This window comes from Drosophila suzukii, chromosome 3 (assembly GCF_043229965.1).
Source record: "Drosophila suzukii chromosome 3, CBGP_Dsuzu_IsoJpt1.0, whole genome shotgun sequence".
NCBI classification, from domain to species: Eukaryota; Metazoa; Arthropoda; class Insecta; order Diptera; family Drosophilidae; genus Drosophila; species Drosophila suzukii.
Genome location: NC_092082.1, coordinates 28,468,751 through 28,489,820, shown reverse-complemented (window position 1 = coordinate 28,489,820; position 21,070 = coordinate 28,468,751). Strand labels below are relative to the sequence as shown.

General features: G+C 43.8%; 2 protein-coding genes and 2 long non-coding RNA genes across 6 annotated transcripts in view; all 4 read right to left on the bottom strand.

The window, feature by feature from the left end:
* LOC139353131 (ubiquitin-conjugating enzyme E2 G1) overlaps window positions 1-1,393 on the bottom strand; it is a 38,171-nt gene extending 36,778 nt beyond the window's left edge. The window contains exon 1 of the mRNA XM_070996452.1: window positions 1,142-1,393. Coding sequence (XP_070852553.1) covers window positions 1,142-1,187 — 46 coding nt within the window. The 5' untranslated portion in view covers window positions 1,188-1,393. The remainder of the gene's footprint in view (window positions 1-1,141) is intronic.
* Window positions 339-1,132, bottom strand: LOC139353133 (uncharacterized). The gene is made up of 2 exons (XR_011604287.1): window positions 788-1,132; window positions 339-724 (listed from the first exon to the last, which is right to left on the bottom strand). It is a non-coding gene; the product is annotated as an uncharacterized lncRNA (long non-coding RNA).
* Window positions 1,394-2,268: 875 nt separating the features above from the next.
* On the bottom strand, window positions 2,269-5,220 carry LOC139353132 (uncharacterized). 2 transcript variants are annotated; one of them, XR_011604286.1, is made up of 4 exons: window positions 4,992-5,220; window positions 3,092-4,935; window positions 2,482-2,710; window positions 2,269-2,420 (listed from the first exon to the last, which is right to left on the bottom strand). It is a non-coding gene; the product is annotated as an uncharacterized lncRNA (long non-coding RNA). The 2 variants fall into 2 exon arrangements; XR_011604285.1 differs by having other exon boundaries at window positions 2,271-2,420; window positions 3,092-4,916; window positions 4,992-5,214.
* A 7,283-nt stretch (window positions 5,221-12,503) lies between these two features.
* LOC118878521 (uncharacterized) lies at window positions 12,504-19,079 on the bottom strand. 2 transcript variants are annotated; one of them, XR_005015061.3, is made up of 2 exons: window positions 12,615-18,994; window positions 12,504-12,563 (listed from the first exon to the last, which is right to left on the bottom strand). XR_005015061.3 is itself a non-coding variant. In XM_070996451.1 (2 exons), exon 2 carries the CDS (start codon window positions 18,384-18,386, stop codon window positions 12,783-12,785), a length of 5,604 nt encoding a protein of 1,867 aa, XP_070852552.1. In that variant the 5' UTR covers window positions 18,387-18,878; window positions 18,930-19,079; the 3' UTR covers window positions 12,504-12,782. The 2 variants fall into 2 exon arrangements, 1 of the variants encoding a protein (XP_070852552.1); XM_070996451.1 differs by having other exon boundaries at window positions 12,504-18,878; window positions 18,930-19,079.
* Window positions 19,080-21,070: the final 1,991 nt, after the last annotated feature.

The window sequence follows — 21,070 nt, the reverse complement described above, 5'->3', positions numbered from 1 at the left end:
TCTGATTCTCACAAGTGATTTCACTTGGGCCGTGTCATCGGAGCGTGACAGGCCATACGAAAAATGAGTATAAGGAACAAGTGAAATCCCGTGGGACTTCGAAAAATTTTCATTTGAATTTTCACTTGTGATAATGCGGACATCCCAAATAATTTTCTATATGGAGCGTCACTTGTTCTTCACTTGTGCAAGAGGACAGGTCCCACTGGATTCACAAGGTGATTCACAAGTGAAAATTTTTTTTTTTTGAACTGAAGGGTATATTTACATATACATACAAAGGTATTTAAGCTTTGATGCCAAAGCAAAAAAAAACTCATGTTGGGCATGCCTTAAAATAACTGTTGTAGTGGCGCCTTGTTTATTTTTTAAACTTCAATATATGGTTAAAAACATGTCCGAAATTAATTTTGTAAATTCTAGTACCTGTATATGCCCTTCTACCGTGTTGTAATTTCTTAACCAAGGTTACATTTTTGTGACATAAGGTTGTCAATAATTTTTATTTAGACAAAACTCAAATTTTTAATGTTATCAAATTTTTTATAGAGGTACATATATCTTATTTTCCTGTATATTAGTCCCTCTAATTGGCAAAGCGATGCATTTTATTTGTGTCGAACATGAATGCTTTAAAACATAAGATGTGGGCACGCAAATACACAACTCAGTAATTGGCCATTGAGGGCTGACAATGCCTTTTGTATTCCGAAAGGGCAAGTAACTGTGCCGAAACCAAAGGGTATTATAATAATTACACATATATACATTGTATTTATAAACATACTTTACAAGATAAAGCAAGTCGAAAAATGTAGGTGATTGCACATGTACAGTGCAAACATATGTATATGTAAACTTATGATTTGAAATATAAACCTTCAAAAATGCTTTAACATATTAAAAAAATATAACAAAATCGAAATTGAAACTTGTTAAAAAAAAGAAAATTTCATTGATCAATTCGAAAGCGCAAAGCTTTCAATTTTAAGCAACACCTCATTAATATATATTTCGTTGAGTGCATTCATTTTGAAACCATGTGACAAAACTGGATCAATATTTTCGCATACATTTTCTATATTTGTATATGCATAGGTGTATGCATAGATACCTATGATTGTTTAGTTTGTTAACGCACCTGCCAATTGCTTTTTTAACAATAAAGATGACTGAAGTTCAGACATTGCAAGTAATAAAATAAATATGTATCTAGCTTTTTGATACGCGCCACGAATTTACACAAATAAAAATTGTTTTATTAAAAAACCTTAGCATTCAAAACTAAATACAACTATCGACCAAATAAATTTTAACAATTTCACAAATTGAACGAGAGTTCTAAAAATGGTATATAGAGTAGAACTAGTTTGCGAAACGATGAATGAGAATATTAACAACTTTTTGTATTTATCACAATGCGTATACATCATTCCCACAGAAACACATTCATTACAATCAAGGTTTTTTACCTAATAGCCGGCTCGCACTAAGATCTATATAAACATCTGAAAATATTTCAGTGAAAACTACAAAATTGTCTTAAAGGCAATATGTTGCTAGTAAAAATGCAATTGAAAACACGTTTTTATGAGAGTGTTGGAAGAGATTATTTCATTTATTATTATCGTTTTGTATTTCAATTCAATTTAAGTTCTTTATTTTAATATACTAATAAATTAATTCTTTTAAAAGCCTATTACTCACATCGAGGAAAACCGCGAGCTAACCATAGGAGTGAGAGAGAGAAAAGGACGCCTAATCCAAGCTGTTGCGCAATTTTGTGCGATTTTATCGACAGGAATCAATACCCCAACGGGGCAAATCCACAGGATAGTTAAAGTGCTGGAGGAGATTCACTAGAGAATCCCAGTGGGAAGAAACATGGCACTCCACCTCCACAAGCTACTTGACAGCTAAAGCGGAGCTGGAGAACGCGCCGCTGGAGGAGCCATCACCAGCCATTACCAGGATGCTGGGCGACTTCCTAAAGCATTAGGCGGAACAACCCTGTTCCCAATCCGGCTCCCTTTTCCTCAAGGCCCAATATGCCTATTGGGAGTCGAAGCTGGACTACAAATGGCGCAAGAAAGATAGCGAAGCATCCGTGGGACGAGAAGGAAGCCTTAAACTTATAATTAACATAAATAAAAACATTCGTTGAACATTTTATTTATTTTTATTTAAATTTCTTGGTGCACCAGCAGACTCTTCTCTTTTGAATTGCTCCAATTGATTTGTTTTCCGTTTGGCAACAAGCCCAGCTGCTTGACAGTAAGACCATGCCACATGTTTTGCGGGTGAACTTTGAAAACTTCGGTCACACTAATCTGAGTACGATCTGAATACTAGGCTTAATACTCAAGCGACAAATAGCGTGTTTCATTTTTGGAATAAAAAGGATCAAAATTTACAATGACCTGCAAACAGAAGTATTAATTCTTGAACGGAGAACTACAGAACGAGTCGTGCAATACGTACTTAATAACTTATAGTTTCGACAAAGTTTAACGGAAGATCCGTAAGGATAGCCTCTACCCACAGAGATCCATGCACAATCCTCAATCCGTCCAACGGATGTCCATAATGACCGGCATTGCTTTGTTTATGTTTTAGTAGTTTTTTTTAAACGGATTCTTGTTCACATAGAGAATCGCTGAAGCGAACAGCTGATCGGCATAAGCAAACCATATCCGAAGGGAGATCAAAACTGAAAACAAATTAAACGTTAGCATGTGGAATATTTTAAGCGCCAAATGATTATTTCATTCTATGTTAAAAAAGATATGCTTTATTTGTTCTTTTTTCTATTTGCTATTGGCACAGGAGTAAATTTTTTGAAGCCTGGAGCAAAGCATTTTTAAAATACTACAAACAGAATACTATAGGGAGCCGTAGCAATATTTAAGACTATACTACTGCGGCTACTGCTCTCAGCAGTGCTATTGCAAATATTGAATTTTTCATTGGGATATTTTCTGGAAAACAAATTCGAGGCAATCTATTTGAAGCAGGGACCGTAATCCTTATGAGTTTTATTTTTATATACTTTAAAAATCATGAAGGTTATACTCTAGATGAGGGGACTCACCTGGTTCTCTTGTAAGTGAATTTGAAAGTTCCCGGCTTTGCTATAACAAACAAGGGTGCGTTTCTCATAGTTTCAACCAAAGTAATTATATTTTAATTAGTAGTTATAAAATTAATTAAATTGTTAAATGAGTTCCTATAAACCTAGGTAGGGTTTCAAATGAGTTCCTATATAAATCATGTAACCTTTTTTTTCATTTAATAAAAATTTTATTTCTCTATTTACTGAAAAAGCATATCCAAAAAATCATGATATACTTATTAAGGACACATGATTGACATCACAATGTTGTACCGTGATTTCAGTGAGGGCCCCCACCATTTTAATGCATTAAATAACACTCCAACAATATGTATCCTTAAATTTATTTAAATAATTTCAATAATCAATTTTCCGAACCACCATTGAGCTTATGTTCCAGGCTCATTTTTTTTACAGTGGTGTTCCCCATAGGCCTAGTCCACGTTGCAGATCCGAATGTATGACAAAGAGTGTCCTAATTAACAAATTACTAGAAATCAAAGATATTCCTTAGAAATCGCAACCCAACATGGATAATTTTTTCGCGAGTTTCGGCTGTGAGTCCCCTAATTTAGAGAATTACCAAAATCAATAATATCCCACATATGACACGAATACCATCATGCTTGTAATGTGTTTAGTTCAGATGAGTATGATTCTTGTTCCTTAAAATTCGCTGTTCTTAAAGAATTGATTTCAATATCAAGCCAACCTTTTTACTTAGTGATCAGCACAATCTACAGATAAAGACGTTTATCCTTCTCTAAAGAATACGCGGCTAAAAAATTTTTTTTCCCATCTCGTTCTAGCACGTGTTTTTTTATGGATGAATTAGTCGCTGAAGCGGAATTCGATGCGGAAACCCTCTGTGTGTAAACAGGGTATAACGGACGTTATATGATACTTAGGCGATTTTTTTTTGGTGCAGCTGTGCATTTTTCTTCTCGATAGTGAAATGTCTGCGGAGCTTCACAGTTGTCAAAAATCCCAAACGTTGCCACCGGATAGACTCTGTGGGTAGGGTATAGCCCCACTTTTCTTACGTTGTGATGGGGAACTGCAGTTCACGTTAGCTGTTATCAGATGGTGGATATACTCTATGGGAATAGGAGTTTCACAATTGCCAAAAATCCCAAATCGTTCTGACGGATGAACTCTGTGGGAAGAGTCCCGACATTTTAATTTATTTACAGTCTCTGCAAAATCGCAGAAGCAAAAGGAAAATAACGTGCAAGTTGAGATTTTCCGATAAAAAAGAAAATAGAAACAAACTAAATAAACTTTGAACTTATCGAATGAACATGTGGAATGTTTTTAATATCAAATGATTTACTTAATTCTATTAATATATTTTTTGTGAAAAATTGAATGGGAACTATTGTGCACCAAAAGTGTCGGCAAGACATTTTTTACAATTTAGAACCCTTTAAAGCTTTATAAGAGACTTCGCATATATTTCTGTTTTACTTCATCATTTTGATAAACAACAAATTGGTCCAATTACGGGAGGTGGATGCGTCCTAAAATGGTTTCTTCTTTAGGTGGACATAAGCTGGATTTAGGTTATTGCCCTAAAAAAACAAACATCACTTCTTGATGAAATCATTTGCGGAGTTCCGAGCCGTTCAAAGGCTAACTGGTCCTGCACCAACATACATTTCATGTAGTACAAGTCCCAAGTACAGAAATTACCTAAACTCGCAAAAAAATTATGAAATACAGAATTTATTTGCGGATGCGTTACCATATTTTGCTGAAGAGAGTTGTAGCGACATTCCTTCATTTTTTGCTGGCACGTGTATTCCTGATGGAGGAAAAAATCGCTGATGAAGAATTTTGTTGCTGAAGTGTGAACAGACTATTAATATTAAGCTCATACCTCTCACACAGCCGCTTAAAATCATGGTTTCAATTTTAAAGCCTAGTACTCAGATCGGCTAAGAGTTTCACTAGTCGAAAAATCTTATTCTTTGGAGTATGACCGAAGTTTTCAAAGTTCACCCGCAATGCATGTGGCAGGGTCTTACTGTCAAGCAGCTGGGCTTGTTCCCAAGCCGAAAACAAATCAAATCTAGCAATTTAAAAAAGAAGAGTTTGCTGGTGCACAAAGAAATAAAAATAAAAATACATGAAATGTTCAACGAGTGCTTTCATTTATGGATGCTTCGCCATCTTTCCCGCGTCATCTGCAGTCCAACTCCGAATCCCAATAGGTATATTGGACCTTGAGGAAGTGGAAGCAGAATTGGGAACGGAGTTGTTCCGCCTGATGCTGCATGAAGTCTCCCAGTATCCTGGTAATGGCTGGCAGCTCCCTATATAAGCCGGCGCGTCCTCCATCTCCGTTTTAGCAGCCAAGGAGCTGGTGGAGGTGGAGTCCTTAACGGAGAGCTCGTCGGAGATCGAGCGATGTCCCATGTTCCTTCCCACTGGGATTCTCTTGTGGATCTCCTCCAGCACTTCAACTATTCTGCGGATTTGCCCCGTGGTGGTATTGCTTCCTGTCGGTCAAGTCCCACAATAATGGGCAACAGCCTGGATTGGGCGTTCTTTTTATCCTCACTGACCTCTTAAAGGCGTTTTCTTCCATTTTCAATTTTTAAATTCCCCACCGCTTCTACACGAACACCGCCAAAAATTAAATTTCTTATTCTTTGATCCGCGGCTAACGGCGTTCATCGAAATTCACTCGCGAAATCTGGTATTTTTCTGGTATTTCCTTAGCTCATCTGAGTACCGCGCTGAAAAACAGACCCGACGAAAAGCGTTAGCCACGTATTTGCCTCTCTCTCACTCCTATGGTTAGCTCGCGGTTTTCGTCGATCTGAGTACTAGGCTTAAGCAGATTCTTGCTGACAAAGATAATTGCTGAAGCGAACAGCTGATCGGCATAAACAAAGCGTAACCGATGGGAGAGGACGAGCAAATTGAGTTCTTTTAGTTGTGTTGTTTTTATTCAGTTTTTTTTACGAGCTTAGTTATTGAAAAGGAAATGTATTTGGACTGTCGCCAAGTCCCTTCTCAATATACATTACGGTTGTAGAGCAGAAGTGACTTCAAAAAGTGTCGCCAAAGTAACTTCTGGAAGTCACTCTGAAATTACTACAGTCGCTTGTAGAAAATAACTCGAAGAGCCTTTCTCAATTGAAAAATCTTGAATAACAAAATACTATTGTACTCCATTTGCAATATTTTGCATTTATTTTTCTTATATTGGCCTTGTGCGTTTGTATAAACGGCCCCTGGAATGTATGAAATGCTTCTAAACAGCTCCGTTGACATAAGATTATTACCTTTTAAGCCTAGTACTCAGATCGGCTAAGAGTTTCACTAGTCGAAAAATCTTATTCCTTGCATTGTGACCGCAGTATTTAAAGTTTACCCGCATCGCATGTAGCATGGCCCTACTGTCAATCTGCGGGTTTTGTTTTATTAACAAACAAAAAGTTGTAGGATTTTGAAAAAACGAATCTGATGGTGCACAAAGAAATACAAATAAATGGAATGTTCAAAGGATGTTTTTATTTATGTTACTTAGTAGTTTAAGGCTTCCTTCTTTTGTCATGGATGCTTCGCCGTTTTCTTCGCGCCATTTGCTGCCCAGCTCTGATTCGTAATATGCCAACACGGGCCTCGAGGGAGTGGGAGCCAGATTGGAAACGGGGTCGTTACGCTGATGCTGCAGGAAGTCGCCCAGCATCCTGGCAATGGTTGGTTAATGGATCCTCCAGTTGTCCCTTAGCGGCCGTCTTTTTATCCACCCTATAGAAGCTGGTGGAGGTGAAGTCCTGTGATTCCCCAATGAAGACCTCGTTGGAAATCTTATTACTGGTGGTTCTGCTAAAAATATACTTCTATTAGTACAACGTTACCAAATTGTTTTGGCCAGAACTTACATTCTTTACGAGGACAAGCCCGGCAGGATGTCCATATAGGGAGCGAAGTCGCACTCGGCATGTTCTTCCCACTGGGATTTTCTAGTGGATCTTCTCCACCACTTCAACTATTCTGCGGATTAGCCCTGTCAATACCACAATAATGGTCAACAGCTTCGATTAGGAGTCCTTTTTCATCTGCATTGACATCCTGCAGGCGCTTTTGGGGCTTTCCTTCCATTTTTTTCGTTTCTATATCGCGTTTGTACAAACACCGCCAAAGATTAAATTTCTTATTCTTTGGGCCGCGGCTTCTAAAGCGCTTTCAAACCCTAGGTAGCTACACACTTCCGAACCTTGCGGCCATTCAGGACGTAAGCATTCAAAAACTACTATGTTTCTTAAGAAGAACAGAATACTTCGCGAAGGCAGAAAACCCATGAGCTAGGGAAACGGATCTTTCAGAGATCATGTGGTATCACAAGTGGCCCATTGTGGCCTAAGTGAGGGGACTAATATAACGGCGTTCATCGAAATTCACTCGCTAATTTTGTAACTTTTTTGGTTATGGCTAGCTCGCGATGTGAGTCAAATATGTGGAAAATCTTTGGATGCCGGGTTAGCCCGCAGTTACACGCCAAGGAATGTCCACAGTTAGCTTTACCGTTAAAATTCCCTAGGACTTACATCGGCGAAAACTGCGGGCTAACCATAGGAGCGAGCGAGAGGCAAGTACGCGGCTAACGCTTTTTGTCGGGTCTGTTTTTCAGGCGGTACTCAGATGAGCTAAGGAAATACCAAAAAAATATTTAATTTTGCGAATTTTGAATTTCGATAAACGCCGTTAGCCGCGGCCCATAAACAAAGAAATATAATCTTTGGCGGTGTTCGTGCAAAGGCGGTCTGGAAACAAACATGAAATATGAAAGGAAAACACCAAAAACGCGTGCAGGATGTCAGTGCAGATGAAAAAGGACGCCTAATCCAAGGTGTTGCCCTTTATTGTGGGACTTCACCGACAGGAAGCATTACCATCCCCAGTATAGTTGAAGTGCTGGAGTAGATCCACTAGAGAAGCCCAGTGAGAAGAAAAATACCTAGTGTAACTTCGTTCCCTATATGGACATCCTGCCGGGCTTGTCCTCACAAAGAATGTAAGTTCTGGCCAATAGAATTTGGTTACGTTGTACTAATATAATTGTTTTTTTTTGCAGAACCACCAGTAATACGATCTGCAACGAGATCTCCATTGAGAAAACAAAGGATTCCCCCCGCCAGCTACTAGGCAACTAAAGCGGAGACAGAGGACGCACTGGCTTCGGTAGGGAGGAAGGAAAAAGGGCGGCCTCTAAGGGACAGCTGGAGGAGCCATTACCAGCCATTGCGAGGATCCTGGGCGACTTCCTGCAGCATCATCGTCAACATCACTTTCTGAATTTTACAACATATAGGAGCAGATAATAAAACTTAGAAAAAGTTTTTAAAACGATTCTTTAACCAATCCAATAAAATATCCTCATGAAATTGCTTTAAACCGAAATTAAAGAACACAGTAGACGTTTTCCATCAGAAAAATAGTAAAAAATTAAGGGATTTTAACTTTGTCTTCATATTCCAAAGACTTGGGAAATGGTGCAAGATGAGGGACTACTTTTTAGCAATGCAGTCATGTATTGAGATTGTGTTATATCAAAAAATTTAAGATAAGTCCAGTTATGTAGGCCACATTTCATTTAATTCAAAGTGTGTACCATCATCTGGTTTAAGTATTCTTAGCAGTATCGCGGAACCTGTAGGTAGGGAAAATAATTTTGTATGAGAGTTTTACTCAGGAGCACCCAAATAACATGGAAAACTAGAAATGGTTCGTGGAAACTTCACAAAGTTCAATTTTATGTTATTGTGCAAAAGGCTTGTAAGTCTGCCTATTTTAAAGCCATTATCGATAAGCTAGCGACTTTTTTAAAAAATGTTCGAAATAATGTTTCTTATATCGAGCTGTTTAACACCATTTAATTGTTTCCAGGGCCTGAAAATAAAGTTTTGATCTGCACAAACGAAATTCCATGCTCATACAACGTTAGTTGTTCTGTACTGGTAAATGTGGTCATTTTTGTTGATCAGTAACTTTTAAACGTGACTTTTTACAACATTTGAAATGTAAAAAAAACTTTGTTTCATAATTATACTAGATTCGTCGGAAAGTATGTATCAGGTAGAAGGAAGCTTTTCCGACCCCATAAATTATTTATATTCTTGATCAGAATCACTAGCCGAGTCGATCTGGCCATGCCCGTCTGTCGGTTACTATTACTGAGTTTATGCGATGGCCATTTCACGCTTTCATTTCATGAAATGGTCTGATTCGTGTGTGCATAAACACCGTTTCATGAATTCGACAACACACGAAAGTTGACTATGAATTCAACCTCAAAGCGTGAAATGCGTAAAACATATACTATGTACTACATACATATACTATATTTATGCTAAGGGTTTCATGATTTCTTAAAAGCGTGAAATAAAATTTGTTCCTGTTTCTGCGACACGGCCGAATTCATGCATTTTATCAATCTCAGCTGATAGAGATGCCGGTGGAAAACGGTGTGTGCGATAAATCAATTATTTTAATCGAAAAAATAATCGGTTTAATAATCGCTAACACCTTTTTCCATTGGTCCGGCATCTCTATTATCAAATAATATGTTAAATGTAAGGTGTATTAATGTATTTATATCGATCTGGCAAATCCGATAATCATATACGGGGGTGTCACAAAAATCCCTTCCAACCAAATTTCCCCCGAAAAGCAAATCTCGGTATCACAGACGTCATTTTTGACGATAATTTCCCGTATTTTGACAGACGTTTTGATAAAATAATCCAACTTAAAAATCCTTTCCAAAAATACAATTTAATTTAAGACAACACTAATAAAATCTAAGAACTATCTGCATATGACATTTTGTATAGTTACTTCGGGTTGTATTTAAAAATAAGCATTTTATAAACCGTCTTCACAAAATTAGATTAAAACAAGAAAGGAAGTTAACTTCGGCAAGCCGAAGTTTGTTATAATATTGCAGTTATAATTATTAAATTTAAAAATACAAAAAATGATATTCCCAATAGTATAAGATAATATGTCAAAAAACACCAAAGCTACAATTTGTTTCATATAATTTTCACACCAATTTTCCGATTGTTCCTATGGTAGCTATATGATATAGTCGTCCGATTTTAATCAATTTAAATTCGAAATTCAGAACTAATTAAAAAATGTTATTCCAAGCGTAGGAGGTTTTATGTTAAAAAACCCCGAGCTATAATTTGTTTCATATTATTTTCCCACCAATTTTCCGATTCCGTTCCTATGGCAGTCGTCTGATTTTGATAAAATTAAATTGGAAATTCAGAATTTATTAAAAAATGTTATTTCAAAGCGTAGGAGGTTATATGTTAAAAAACACCGAAGCTATAATTTGTTTCATATTATTTTCCCACCAATTTTTTGATCGTTCCTATGGCAGCTACATGATATAGTCGTTCGATTTTGATCAAATTTAATTCGAAATTAAAAACTAATTAAAAATGTTGTTTCCAAGCTTAGGAGGTTATATGATAAGAAACGATCCGGCTGGTTCCGACTTATATGCTACCTGCAAAATAAATAAGACTTTTCAGCCCGATAGCTTTACAACTGAGAGACTAGTTTGCGTAGAAACGGACGGACAGACGGACATGGCTAGATCGACTCGTCTAGTCATGCTGATCAAGAAAATATATTCCTTATGAGATCGGAAACTTCTCCTTCACTGCGTTGCAAACTTCTGACTAAAATCAATATACCCTCTGCAAGGGTATACAAAAAACCGTCTGTAAACCGTCCAGCCTGACAGTGGTACCAATTTGGTCCAACTTTAAAATGACAAATTTCGGAGTAGTAATCGAAATGTCGCGTTAACGAATTATTTATAGTACGGTTCTTAGTATTGTAGTATAAAATAAAACATATTTCTGGTAAAAATTTCATGGTAAAAAAATTGCAGTTATTGAGAAAAATGACAAAAACATGCCGCCTTTGCAAAAGGCGAATTCATGAAACGGTGTTTATGCACACACAAATCAGAAATGAAAGCGTGAAATGGCCACCGCATAAACGCGGTATGTATGAGCGCTGTGATCTCGGAAACCATAAGAGCGCAAGTTTGTTTCAGCAGAGTGTTATACCCACTCTAACGCCAACAAACGACTATAACACTAAAAACCGTCTAGCCCCCATATGTTTTTAATTTTGTTAAATTCATTATCAAAACCTATCTACATGCAAAAAATTGTTGAAATCGGACCACCCATTAAAAATCGTAACCCAAATTTTAAAAATATTTTGCAATCCAATCGAGATTTCACCCAACATGCAGCAAATTAGCTGTTTTCACAAATACGCTACCAAGCCGCTAGGGGCGCTGTAGGCCAAGTGGCGCTATAGAAGAAGAAGATAGGTACGAGCTATCGGGAATCTAATAGTCGAGTCCATCGACTATAGCGCTTTCACTTGTTTTTATCTACGGTATTTAAACAAGTCGTGCTAAAAAGGCGTACACAGTATTTCAAAATACGTTTCCAACGGCATAAAGCACATACATAGCTATTTATAGATGTTTTCGGTAATACTCTAGATTAGGGGACTCACCCCCTAAATTAGCGAAAAGAAATATCCTCGATGGACCGCGATTTTCTAAGAATTTACGTGCAAAAAGAACTTGGCGGTCGGACATGGTTCTCTTGTAATAGAATTTCAAAGTTCCCGGGTTTGCTATAAAAAAAGGGTGCTTTTCTCATAGTTTCAACTAAAGTAATTAAATTTTAAAATGTAGTTATAAAATTAATTAAATTTTTAAATGAGTTCCTATAAACCTAATAAGGGTTTCAAATGAGTTCCGATAGGAGAGGACGAACAAATTGAGTTCTTTTAGTTGAGTTGTTTTTATTCAGTTTTTTTTACGAGCTTAGGGGATTTTTGCACTTGGCGTTTCGGGATTTCATTGAAAACGAAATGTATTTGGACTGTCGCCGTTATAACGGCCATAAGAAAATTGTTATTGGTGCAGGTCCTAGGAGTTTATCAGCATCAAGGTGTTATAAATACTTAAAGTTGTCCAAAAAGTCCAAATTTGAGAAAGTTCTCGTAGCGTTACTTTTGATCAATATTCATTACGGTTGTAAAGCAGAAGTGACTTCAAAATGTGTCGCCAAAGTAACTTCTGGAAGTCACTCTGAAATTACTACAGTCGCTTGTAGAAAATAACTAGAAGAGCCTTTCTCAATTGAAAAATCTTGAATAACAAAATACTATTGTACTCCATTTGCAATATTTTGCATTTATATTTCTTATATTGGCCTTGTGCGTTTGTAGACACGGCCCTTGGAATGTACGAAATGCTTCTGTCTTGCATCATATGGAGTTGCCTTGTTAACGACTACCCCACACGCGTAGGTCCGAAGAGAGGGTGAACTTTAAGGGCGGCGTGCGCCTGGTGGCGCTCGATTGGTGCGATCGGGGCGATCGTTTTATTCTGTTAACAATTCAAATCAGCCTCATACATTTCAAACTAACTTAATCTTACCGCAGTGTGCCCTCCTACGATTCACAAGACAATGAAAAGCACAATTTATGGCGGCATCCATTAAACCGATATTAGTAGGCCCGCACTTCAAGGGCCAAGAAATCCATACGAGATCGGATAAATTAACAAATACTAGATTTCTCTTACAATACTTAGTCTACCTATCGATTACAATGTTCGACCGTCGACATCCCCGACCCCGTGAAGAACCGCTTCACTCAAATCCAAAACTGCAAGTTTTGAGACGGGCCGCAACATTGTCCGAGATAGGCCATTGTCGTTCACGCGCACAGTAGCGCGTCTGACGACTCCATCAGCTCCGCTGTAGACCTCCTCCACGATTCCCTTGCGCCACTCTCGTCTGGGCAAGGCAGGATCGCAGACGAAGACCATATCGCCCTGGCGGATGGGCTCCGTTCTCCGGCACCACTTCTCGCGGCGCACAAGCGTAGGCAGGTACTCCAGGACCCACCTCCTCCAGAAACGGTCTCGCAGCATGCGAGCAATCCTCCACTGCTTTCGCGTAGAACCCTCCTTGGGCAGCTCCGCATCCAATCCAGGCGTATTCGGCAGGTTAGCTGCTCCCTTGAGCAGATCATTTGGCGTCAACGGCGCCTCTTGGTCCGCATCCACCGGCAAGTGGGTGAGCGGACGCGAGTTGACTACATTCTCCGCCTCGATCAGGAAACTCTCCAACACATGATCCCTCGGCGCAACTTCCTTCAGGGTATGGCGCAGCACTCGTTTGACGCACTGCACCATCCGCTCCCATACTCCGCCCTCAGACGGGTTCGATGGGCAATTGAAATCCCATTCAATGCTTGTGCTGGACAACTCACTCTGTATCCTCTCCGTCTCGAACACGTCTCCAAATCGCTTGGCCTCCCTGTCAGCTCCCACGAAGTTCTTGCCGTTATCACTCCGCAGTCTATGTACTGGTCCTCTACGGCAGACGAAGTTCCTGATCGCTATTATGCAGGAATCTGTCGACAGGTCATGAGCCAACTCCAGATGAATCGCCCTTGTCGTCAAGCATGTGAACAAGGCGACCCAACGCTTCTCTCTGTGACGGGATACAGTCACCAGCAGTGGCCCAAAGTAGTCCAATCCGGTGTACTTGAATGGCCATCCTCCCGCTTCCAGTCGATCCTCTGGTAGGGGTCCCATTATCGGCGGCATCGGCCGCGTTCGCTGCAACTTGCACTCGTTGCACGACGAGATTACTTCCTTCAGCACTCGTCTCATCTTCGTGACCCAGAATCTCGTCCGAATCTGAGCAATCGTCGCATCCACGTTTTGATGCTTCATCTGGTCATGAAAGTGCCTCACAATCAATTCCGTAAGACTGTGCCTGTGTGACAGTATTACGGGCCTCCTCGCACTGTACGGCATGCACAGCGCGGCATCAACTCTGCCATAAACTCGCAGAACTCCATGTTCATCCACGTAAGGCGCCAGACCTCGAATCTCACTCGAGCTGGCGACGTCCTTTCCGCATTCCGCCGACCTCATCTCGTCGGGGAACGACTCCAACTGGGCCTGTCTGACTAACAGGTTCTCCGCGGCCTCACACTCCGATGCAGTGAGTCCGTACTCCTCGATCTCGCTTCTCTGCTTGCGACACCAACGCGCAAACCTGAAGACCCATGCTGTGGTCCTCACCAGGCGACTGAAGCTCGAGAATCTCTGGAACGGAATGGCAAATTCATCCGCGGCCACCAATGCAAACTCACCGGGCATCTCCTCTTCATCAGGCGCATCTGGAACACGCTTAGTTCCCTCCTCAGGCGCCGGCCAGCCGCTCGCTGGCTGCCTCAAAAATGCGGGTCCGCTTAACCAACGTGATTCCGGGCTAAGGTCCGCCTTATTCTGCGACCGCGTCGCATCATCCGCTGCGTTGTCAGCTGTAGGTACCCACCTCCAATGGGAAACCTTCGACGACTCCAAAATCTCCGCCACTCGGTTGCCAACAAACTGCTTGTACCGGCGGTGGGTGCTGCCGATCCATCTCAGCACCGTCTTTGAGTCCGTCCACAACACCGTCTCGCTGATGTCCACACTGTGCTCCTCCTGGACAGTGTTCATCAGTCTGGTTCCAAGAACCGCTGCCTGCAGCTCCAACCTTGGGATCGACATCGTTCTCATCGGCGCGCACTTCGTCTTTGCGCACACGAAGCTAACCATCACGTTGTCATCCTCGTACGTGACCCTCCAATAGGCCACCGCCGCGAATGCATCCATCTCCCTGCGCCAGGCCGCAAAGGCTCTGCCTATCTCCTCCGGTAGTGGTTCGTCCCACTGGATCTTCTGCCTCCAGATCTCTCTCAACAACAGCTTCGCTGTAATCATCAGGCAGCACAGGAATCCCAATGGGTCGAACGTTGACATCAGCAGGCTCAAATACTCCCTCTTTGTAGGGACTCGATCTCCACTTAGAACGCTACTTGGCACTCGGTGATACTCCACGTTGAATCTGAAGTCGTCCGTGGCTACCTGCCAGCGCATTCCAAGGATCTTCTGCTCAGCCTCACCCCATCCGACGCTCTTGACTTGTCCGGGTGGTCCCAACGCCGCTTCCACGATGGGTGAGCTGGATGAAAACTGGCATAACTCGAATCCAGCCTCCGCATGTATCTCCTTCACTCGGGTAGATACACTTATAGCTTCGCTCTCTGTAGCGAAACTGTCCACATAGTCATCGACGTAGTGGTAGTCGATGATGGCCTTGACTGCCCTCGGGTCTGAATCCCGAAACTTCAGGGCATTTACCGTCTTTACGTAATGCGCAGCGCTCGGCGAGCAGGCTGCTCCAAAGGTCATTACGTTCATCTCGTACACATCCGGGTCTCGATCGTCGTTGCCATCCCTCCAAAGGAATCGTTGGGAACATCGATCCTCGGGTCGGATCAGCACTTGGTGGAACATCTCCTTGATGTCACCGCAGACTCCGACTGCTCCTTCCCTGAAGTGGAAGAGCACGGCTGGCAAGGGCTTGTAATGCTGAGGCCCCTTGTCCAGCGCCGAATTTAGCGAGGTTCCTCCAACCTTGGCTGCAGCATCGAACACAAGCCGGACCTTACCGGGCTTGTTCGGGTTTTCGACACCAAAATGTGGCAAATACCATAGCCGGTCGCTCGTCACCGCGACCTCATCCTGCTGCAGCTTCCTCGCATATCCTTTGGATACGTAATCCTTGATGATACGATCGTATTCCAGCGCCAACTGCCCGTTGCGCTTCAACTTCTTCTCCACATTGATCAGCCGTCTGTGCGCCATCTCATAGCTCCGTGGCAGCACAGCGTAGTCGTCCTTCCAGAGTAATCCCGTCTGGTAGCGACGCCCCACTTTCACCGTGGTATCTTCGAGGATCCTTTGTGCCCGCGCGTCATCGCTGCCTGCGACCTGTGGCGCGAGCTTCACACCAAAGCTTTCCATCTCGAAGTAGTCCTCCACCATCTTTTCCATCGTATCATCCATTGACACGGCTAGAAGGCAGGACCTCGGTGACGGCGTAGTCGATTGCCCACTTACTGGCCCAAACACAACCCATCCAAGCTCGGTTGCGGCCGCATACGGTCCCTCTCTGGCAAACCGCCTCGTCCTAAGTGGCAATCCCAAATGTCCATGGTCCAGTCCGATGAGCAACTTAGGCACCACGTTGATGTAGGGCTTCATCGGCAGACGCGCATCCTTATGCACGCCCTGGACATCTCGTCGACCTAACGTCTGCATTGGCAGACTCAGGCTCGAAACGGAGTACACGTTCCTCAAAACGTGGCGAGTGGACTTCCCAGCTCCACTTATCTCTAGGCTCACCACGTTGCTGGGCTCTCTGCTGGCCCTTCCTCCAAACCATTGTAAATTCAGCTGTCGATGCACGCCTCGCACTCCCAGATCCCTCCGTAGCTCGTCATCGATCATCGTGACGGAGGATCCTTCATCCAAGAGCGCGTATGTATCCACCTGGCGACCAGCTCCGTACAGCGTTACTGGCAGTATACGGAACAAAAGTCGGCCTCCTTCGGCGTCAACGCAGTTTAAGTTCCTCTGCACGGGTGCCTCCGCTGGCTGCGGGGCCCTTATCTCCAGGCTGTTTCTGGGGACAGCCGACTGTAGGCTCCCCTCGTGGTCCCTGTAACCACCTCGTGGCGAAGACCTCCTGCCCGGGCCGCGTCTGGAAACTGCTGACTGCTGGTTTCCTCCGTTGTGGCTCCTGAAGCCACCTCGCTGCGCCGGCCATCTTCGCTCCTCGTCCGCACCATGTAGCAGACGGTGATGCAATCTGCGGCATCCGTTGATCTGGCACTCGCCATGTACATCGCAGGTTCTGGTCGTATGTCCACTCCGTAAGCATGTGAAGCAGAGCCGATGCCTCCTCACCATGCTCCACCTACCCGGTGGCGAAGCTCCAATGAACTCCCTGCAGCTCGTCGCAGCATGTTGCCCTCCACAAATTGGACAATTTCCATGCCGATCATCCTGTTGATCGCATCCGTTCTGGTCGACGCTCGCATGTAGAACTCGACGCCTCGGCTCCTTTCCCTCGACGTCCAAAACCGTACACACGACGTTTGCGTACTCCTGCAGCCACACGCTGAAGTGCGCCACAGTGGGAAAGGGCTCGATCGATGCAGCGTGCCTGGCCCAGTCTACTCGCTTGCTCGTAGGAAGCTTTGCCACAAGCTCCTCCATTAGCGTTGGGTTCCGCAGGTGCTGCTCCGCCTTCGCTGACTGCAAGAAGGCCGTGAGGTTACTCACTCGGGTTGCGAAGGGAACGATCCTCGCCAGGTGCTGCTCCGAAATCGGCGGCACCTCTCGCACGCTGTTCAGCTGGCTGCGTATAAGCTGCTCCGGTCGGCCGAACCTAAAGCGCAGCTGCTCCATCACGGCGCTGACGTTCCCAGGGTGAATCAGCAGCGACTTCACTGTCTCGCGTGCTTCATCCTTCAGCTCCTTCAACAACCTCTGGTTGTTCTCCAAGTCTTTGCAGTTGTATGCTTGGGTCGTCTCCACAAACGCACAGTTAAAGATCGGCCACTCCTCGGGCTGCCCTCCAAATACAGGCAGGTCCGGAAGCTTCCTTGGCCCGTACACTCTTTGGGATTCATTCGGCGTTATCGGGGCGTAGGACCCAACAAATGGCGATGCTGTTGCCACGTTGTGGGTGCTCCCGCCCGGTAGCACGAATCCATGCGCTGTCTGCGCAACACTTGTAGCACACAGTGGCTCCACAAAATGATTGCTAGTCGTTAGCAATGGCGGTCCACTCCAAGATGGCGGCAGCGTGCAGGCCGCACTACTCGCACCGACACCGCTATGTGGGACCGGCCCGACCCCGTTAGTTGAGGCCTCACCGTTAGATGTGGCTAATGGCGGTCCGCTCCAAGATGGCGGCCGCCCCGACGCTCCACTGATGGCGCCATCTGCGCTTGGGCCAACTGCGATTGGCGCGCAATTGGCGGTGCTCACACTGTTCAGGGCTTTAACCTGCTTTAGCTCCTCCTCCAACGCCGCAATCCTTTTCAAAAGGTCCGACGTGAGGGACTGGTTCGTCTCCGGCTCTGATCCCGCAGCTGTGACAGCAGTACTCCTCGGTTGGGACGCTACTGTAGTCACCGTAGTGGCTGGGCTAGAAATGGCCGCCGCCGAGGTTATGTTCACTCGCGGCCGGTTTTCTGCTCCACTACTCACTGGCTGCTGATCCGCTCGCGCTGCTGTAGGGGTGGCTTCCCCTCCTCTCAGCCGCGAGCTCCTCTTCGGGGAATGCTGCATCCTAACAGGTCCAAATACGGCGCTGCCTCAGCGCTCTCCAAAATGGCGGCACCTGTGCCTTCTGGCCGCTGGCTGCGGCAGGCGATGCTTGACGCTCCTTGCGTCTTCTGGCCCGCTGTCTGCGGACCCCGTGCTTGGCGCTCCTTGCGCCTCCTGACCGCTGTCTGCGGTCTCCTTAACTGACGCGGCCTGCGACTCCTTCCGTACCCAGTGTTCGGCGCTGTCTGCGCCCGTCTATGTCGCTGCCTGCGACTCCTCTACTGGTACGGGAATTGCTCCTGGCAACTCTCTAGCTGGTCGTCAAGCCGTCCTCCAGCGCAAGTTGCCCTTACAGTCTCCCTAGGACTGCGAATAAAAGGAGTTGTCTTGCATCATATGGAGTTGCCTTGTTAACGACTACCCCACACGCGTAGGTCCGAAGAGAGGGTGAACTTTAAGGGCGGCGTGCGCCTGGTGGCGCTCGATTGGTGCGATCGGGGCGATCGTTTTATTCTGTTAACAATTCAAATCAGCCTCATACATTTCAAACTAACTTAATCTTACCGCAGTGTGCCCTCCTACGATTCACAAGACAATGAAAAGCACAATTTATGGCGGCATTCATTAAACCGATATTAGTAGGCCCGCACTTCAAGGGCCAAGAAATCCATACGAGATCGGATAAATTAACAAATACTAGATTTCTCTTACAATACTTAGTCTACCTATCGATTACAATGTTCGACCGTCGACAGCTTCTAAACAGCTCCGTTGACGTAAGATCATTACCTTTTAAGCCTAGTACTCAGATCGGCTAAGAGTTTCACTAGTCGAAAAATCTTATTCCTTGCATCGCATGTAGCATGGCCCTACTGTCAATCAGCGGGTTTTGTTTTATTAACAAACAAAAAGTTGTAGGATTTTGAAAAACCAATCTGCTGGTGCACAAAGAAATACAAATAAATGGAATGTTCAAAGGATGTTTTTATTTATGTTACTTAGTAGTTTAAGGCTTCCTTCTCTTGTCACGGATGCTTCGCCATTTTCGTCGCGCCATTTGCTGTCCAGCTCCGATTCGTAATATGCCAACAGCGTCCTGCAGCTTTAGCGTCCAAGAAGCTGGTGGAGGTGGAGTCCTGTGATTCCCCAATGGAGAGCTCGTTGGAAATCTTATTACTGGTGGTTCTGCTAAAAATATACTTCTATTAGTACAACGTTACCAAATTGTTTTGGCCAGAACTTACATTCTTTACGAGGACAAGCCCGGCAGGATGTCCATATAGGGAGCGAAGTCGCACTCGGCATGTTCTTCCCACTGGGATTTTCTAGTGGATCTTCTCCACCACTTCAACTATTCTGCGGATTAGCCCTGTCAATACCACAATAATGGTCAACAGCTTCGATTAGGAGTCCTTTTTCATCTGCATTGACATCCTGCAGGCGCTTTTGGGGCTTTCCTTCCATTTTTTTCGTTTCTATATCGCGTTTGTACAAACACCGCCAAAGATTAAATTTCTTATTCTTTGGGCCGCGGCTTCTAAAGCGCTTTCAAACCCTAGGTAGCTACACACTTCCGAACCTTGCGGCCATTCAGGACGTAAGCATTCAAAAACTACTATGTTTCTTAAGAAGAACAGAATACTTCGCGAAGGCAGAAAACCCATGAGCTAGGGAAACGGATCTTTCAGAGATCATGTGGTATCACAAGTGGCCCATTGTGGCCTAAGTGAGGGGACTAATATAACGGCGTTCATCGAAATTCACTCGCTAATTTTGTAACTTTTTTGGTTATGGCTAGCTCGCGATGTGAGTCAAATATGTGGAAAATCTTTGGATGCCGGGTTAGCCCGCAGTTACACGCCAAGGAATGTCCACAGTTAGCTTTACCGCTAAAATTCCCTAGGACTTACATCGGCGAAAACTGCGGGCTAACCATAGGAGCGAGCGAGAGGCAAGTACGCGGCTAACGCTTTTTGTCGGGTCTGTTTTTCAGGCGGTACTCAGATGAGCTAAGGAAATACCAAAAAAATATTTAATTTTGCGAATTTTGAATTTCGATAAACGCCGTTAGCCGCGGCCCATAAACAAAGAAATATAATCTTTGGCGGTGTTCGTGCAAAGGCGGTCTGGAAACAAACATGAAATATGAAAGGAAAACACCAAAAACGCGTGCAGGATGTCAGTGCAGATGAAAAAGGACGCCTAATCCAAGGTGTTGCCCTTTATTGTGGGACTTCACCGACAGGAAGCATTACCATCCCCAGTATAGTTGAAGTGCTGGAGTAGATCCACTAGAGAAGCCCAGTGAGAAGAAAAATACCTAGTGTAACTTCGTTCCCTATATGGACATCCTGCCGGGCTTGTCCTCACAAAGAATGTAAGTTCTGGCCAATAGAATTTGGTTACGTTGTACTAATATAATTGTTTTTTTTTGCAGAACCACCAGTAATACGATCTGCAACGAGATCTCCATTGAGAAAACAAAGGATTCCCCCCGCCAGCTACTAGGCAACTAAAGCGGAGACAGAGGACGCACTGGCTTCGGTAGGGAGGAAGGAAAAAGGGCGGCCTCTAAGGGACAGCTGGAGGAGCCATTACCAGCCATTGCGAGGATCCTGGGCGACTTCCTGCAGCATCATCGTCAACATCACTTTCTGAATTTTACAACATATAGGAGCAGATAATAAAACTTAGAAAAAGTTTTT

Bases quoted from the DNA above. Each gene is read 5' to 3' on its own strand.
- LOC118878521 (XM_070996451.1), bottom strand. From the start codon at position 18,386: ATGCAGCATTCCCCGAAGAGGAGCTCGCGGCTGAGAGGAGGGGAAGCC.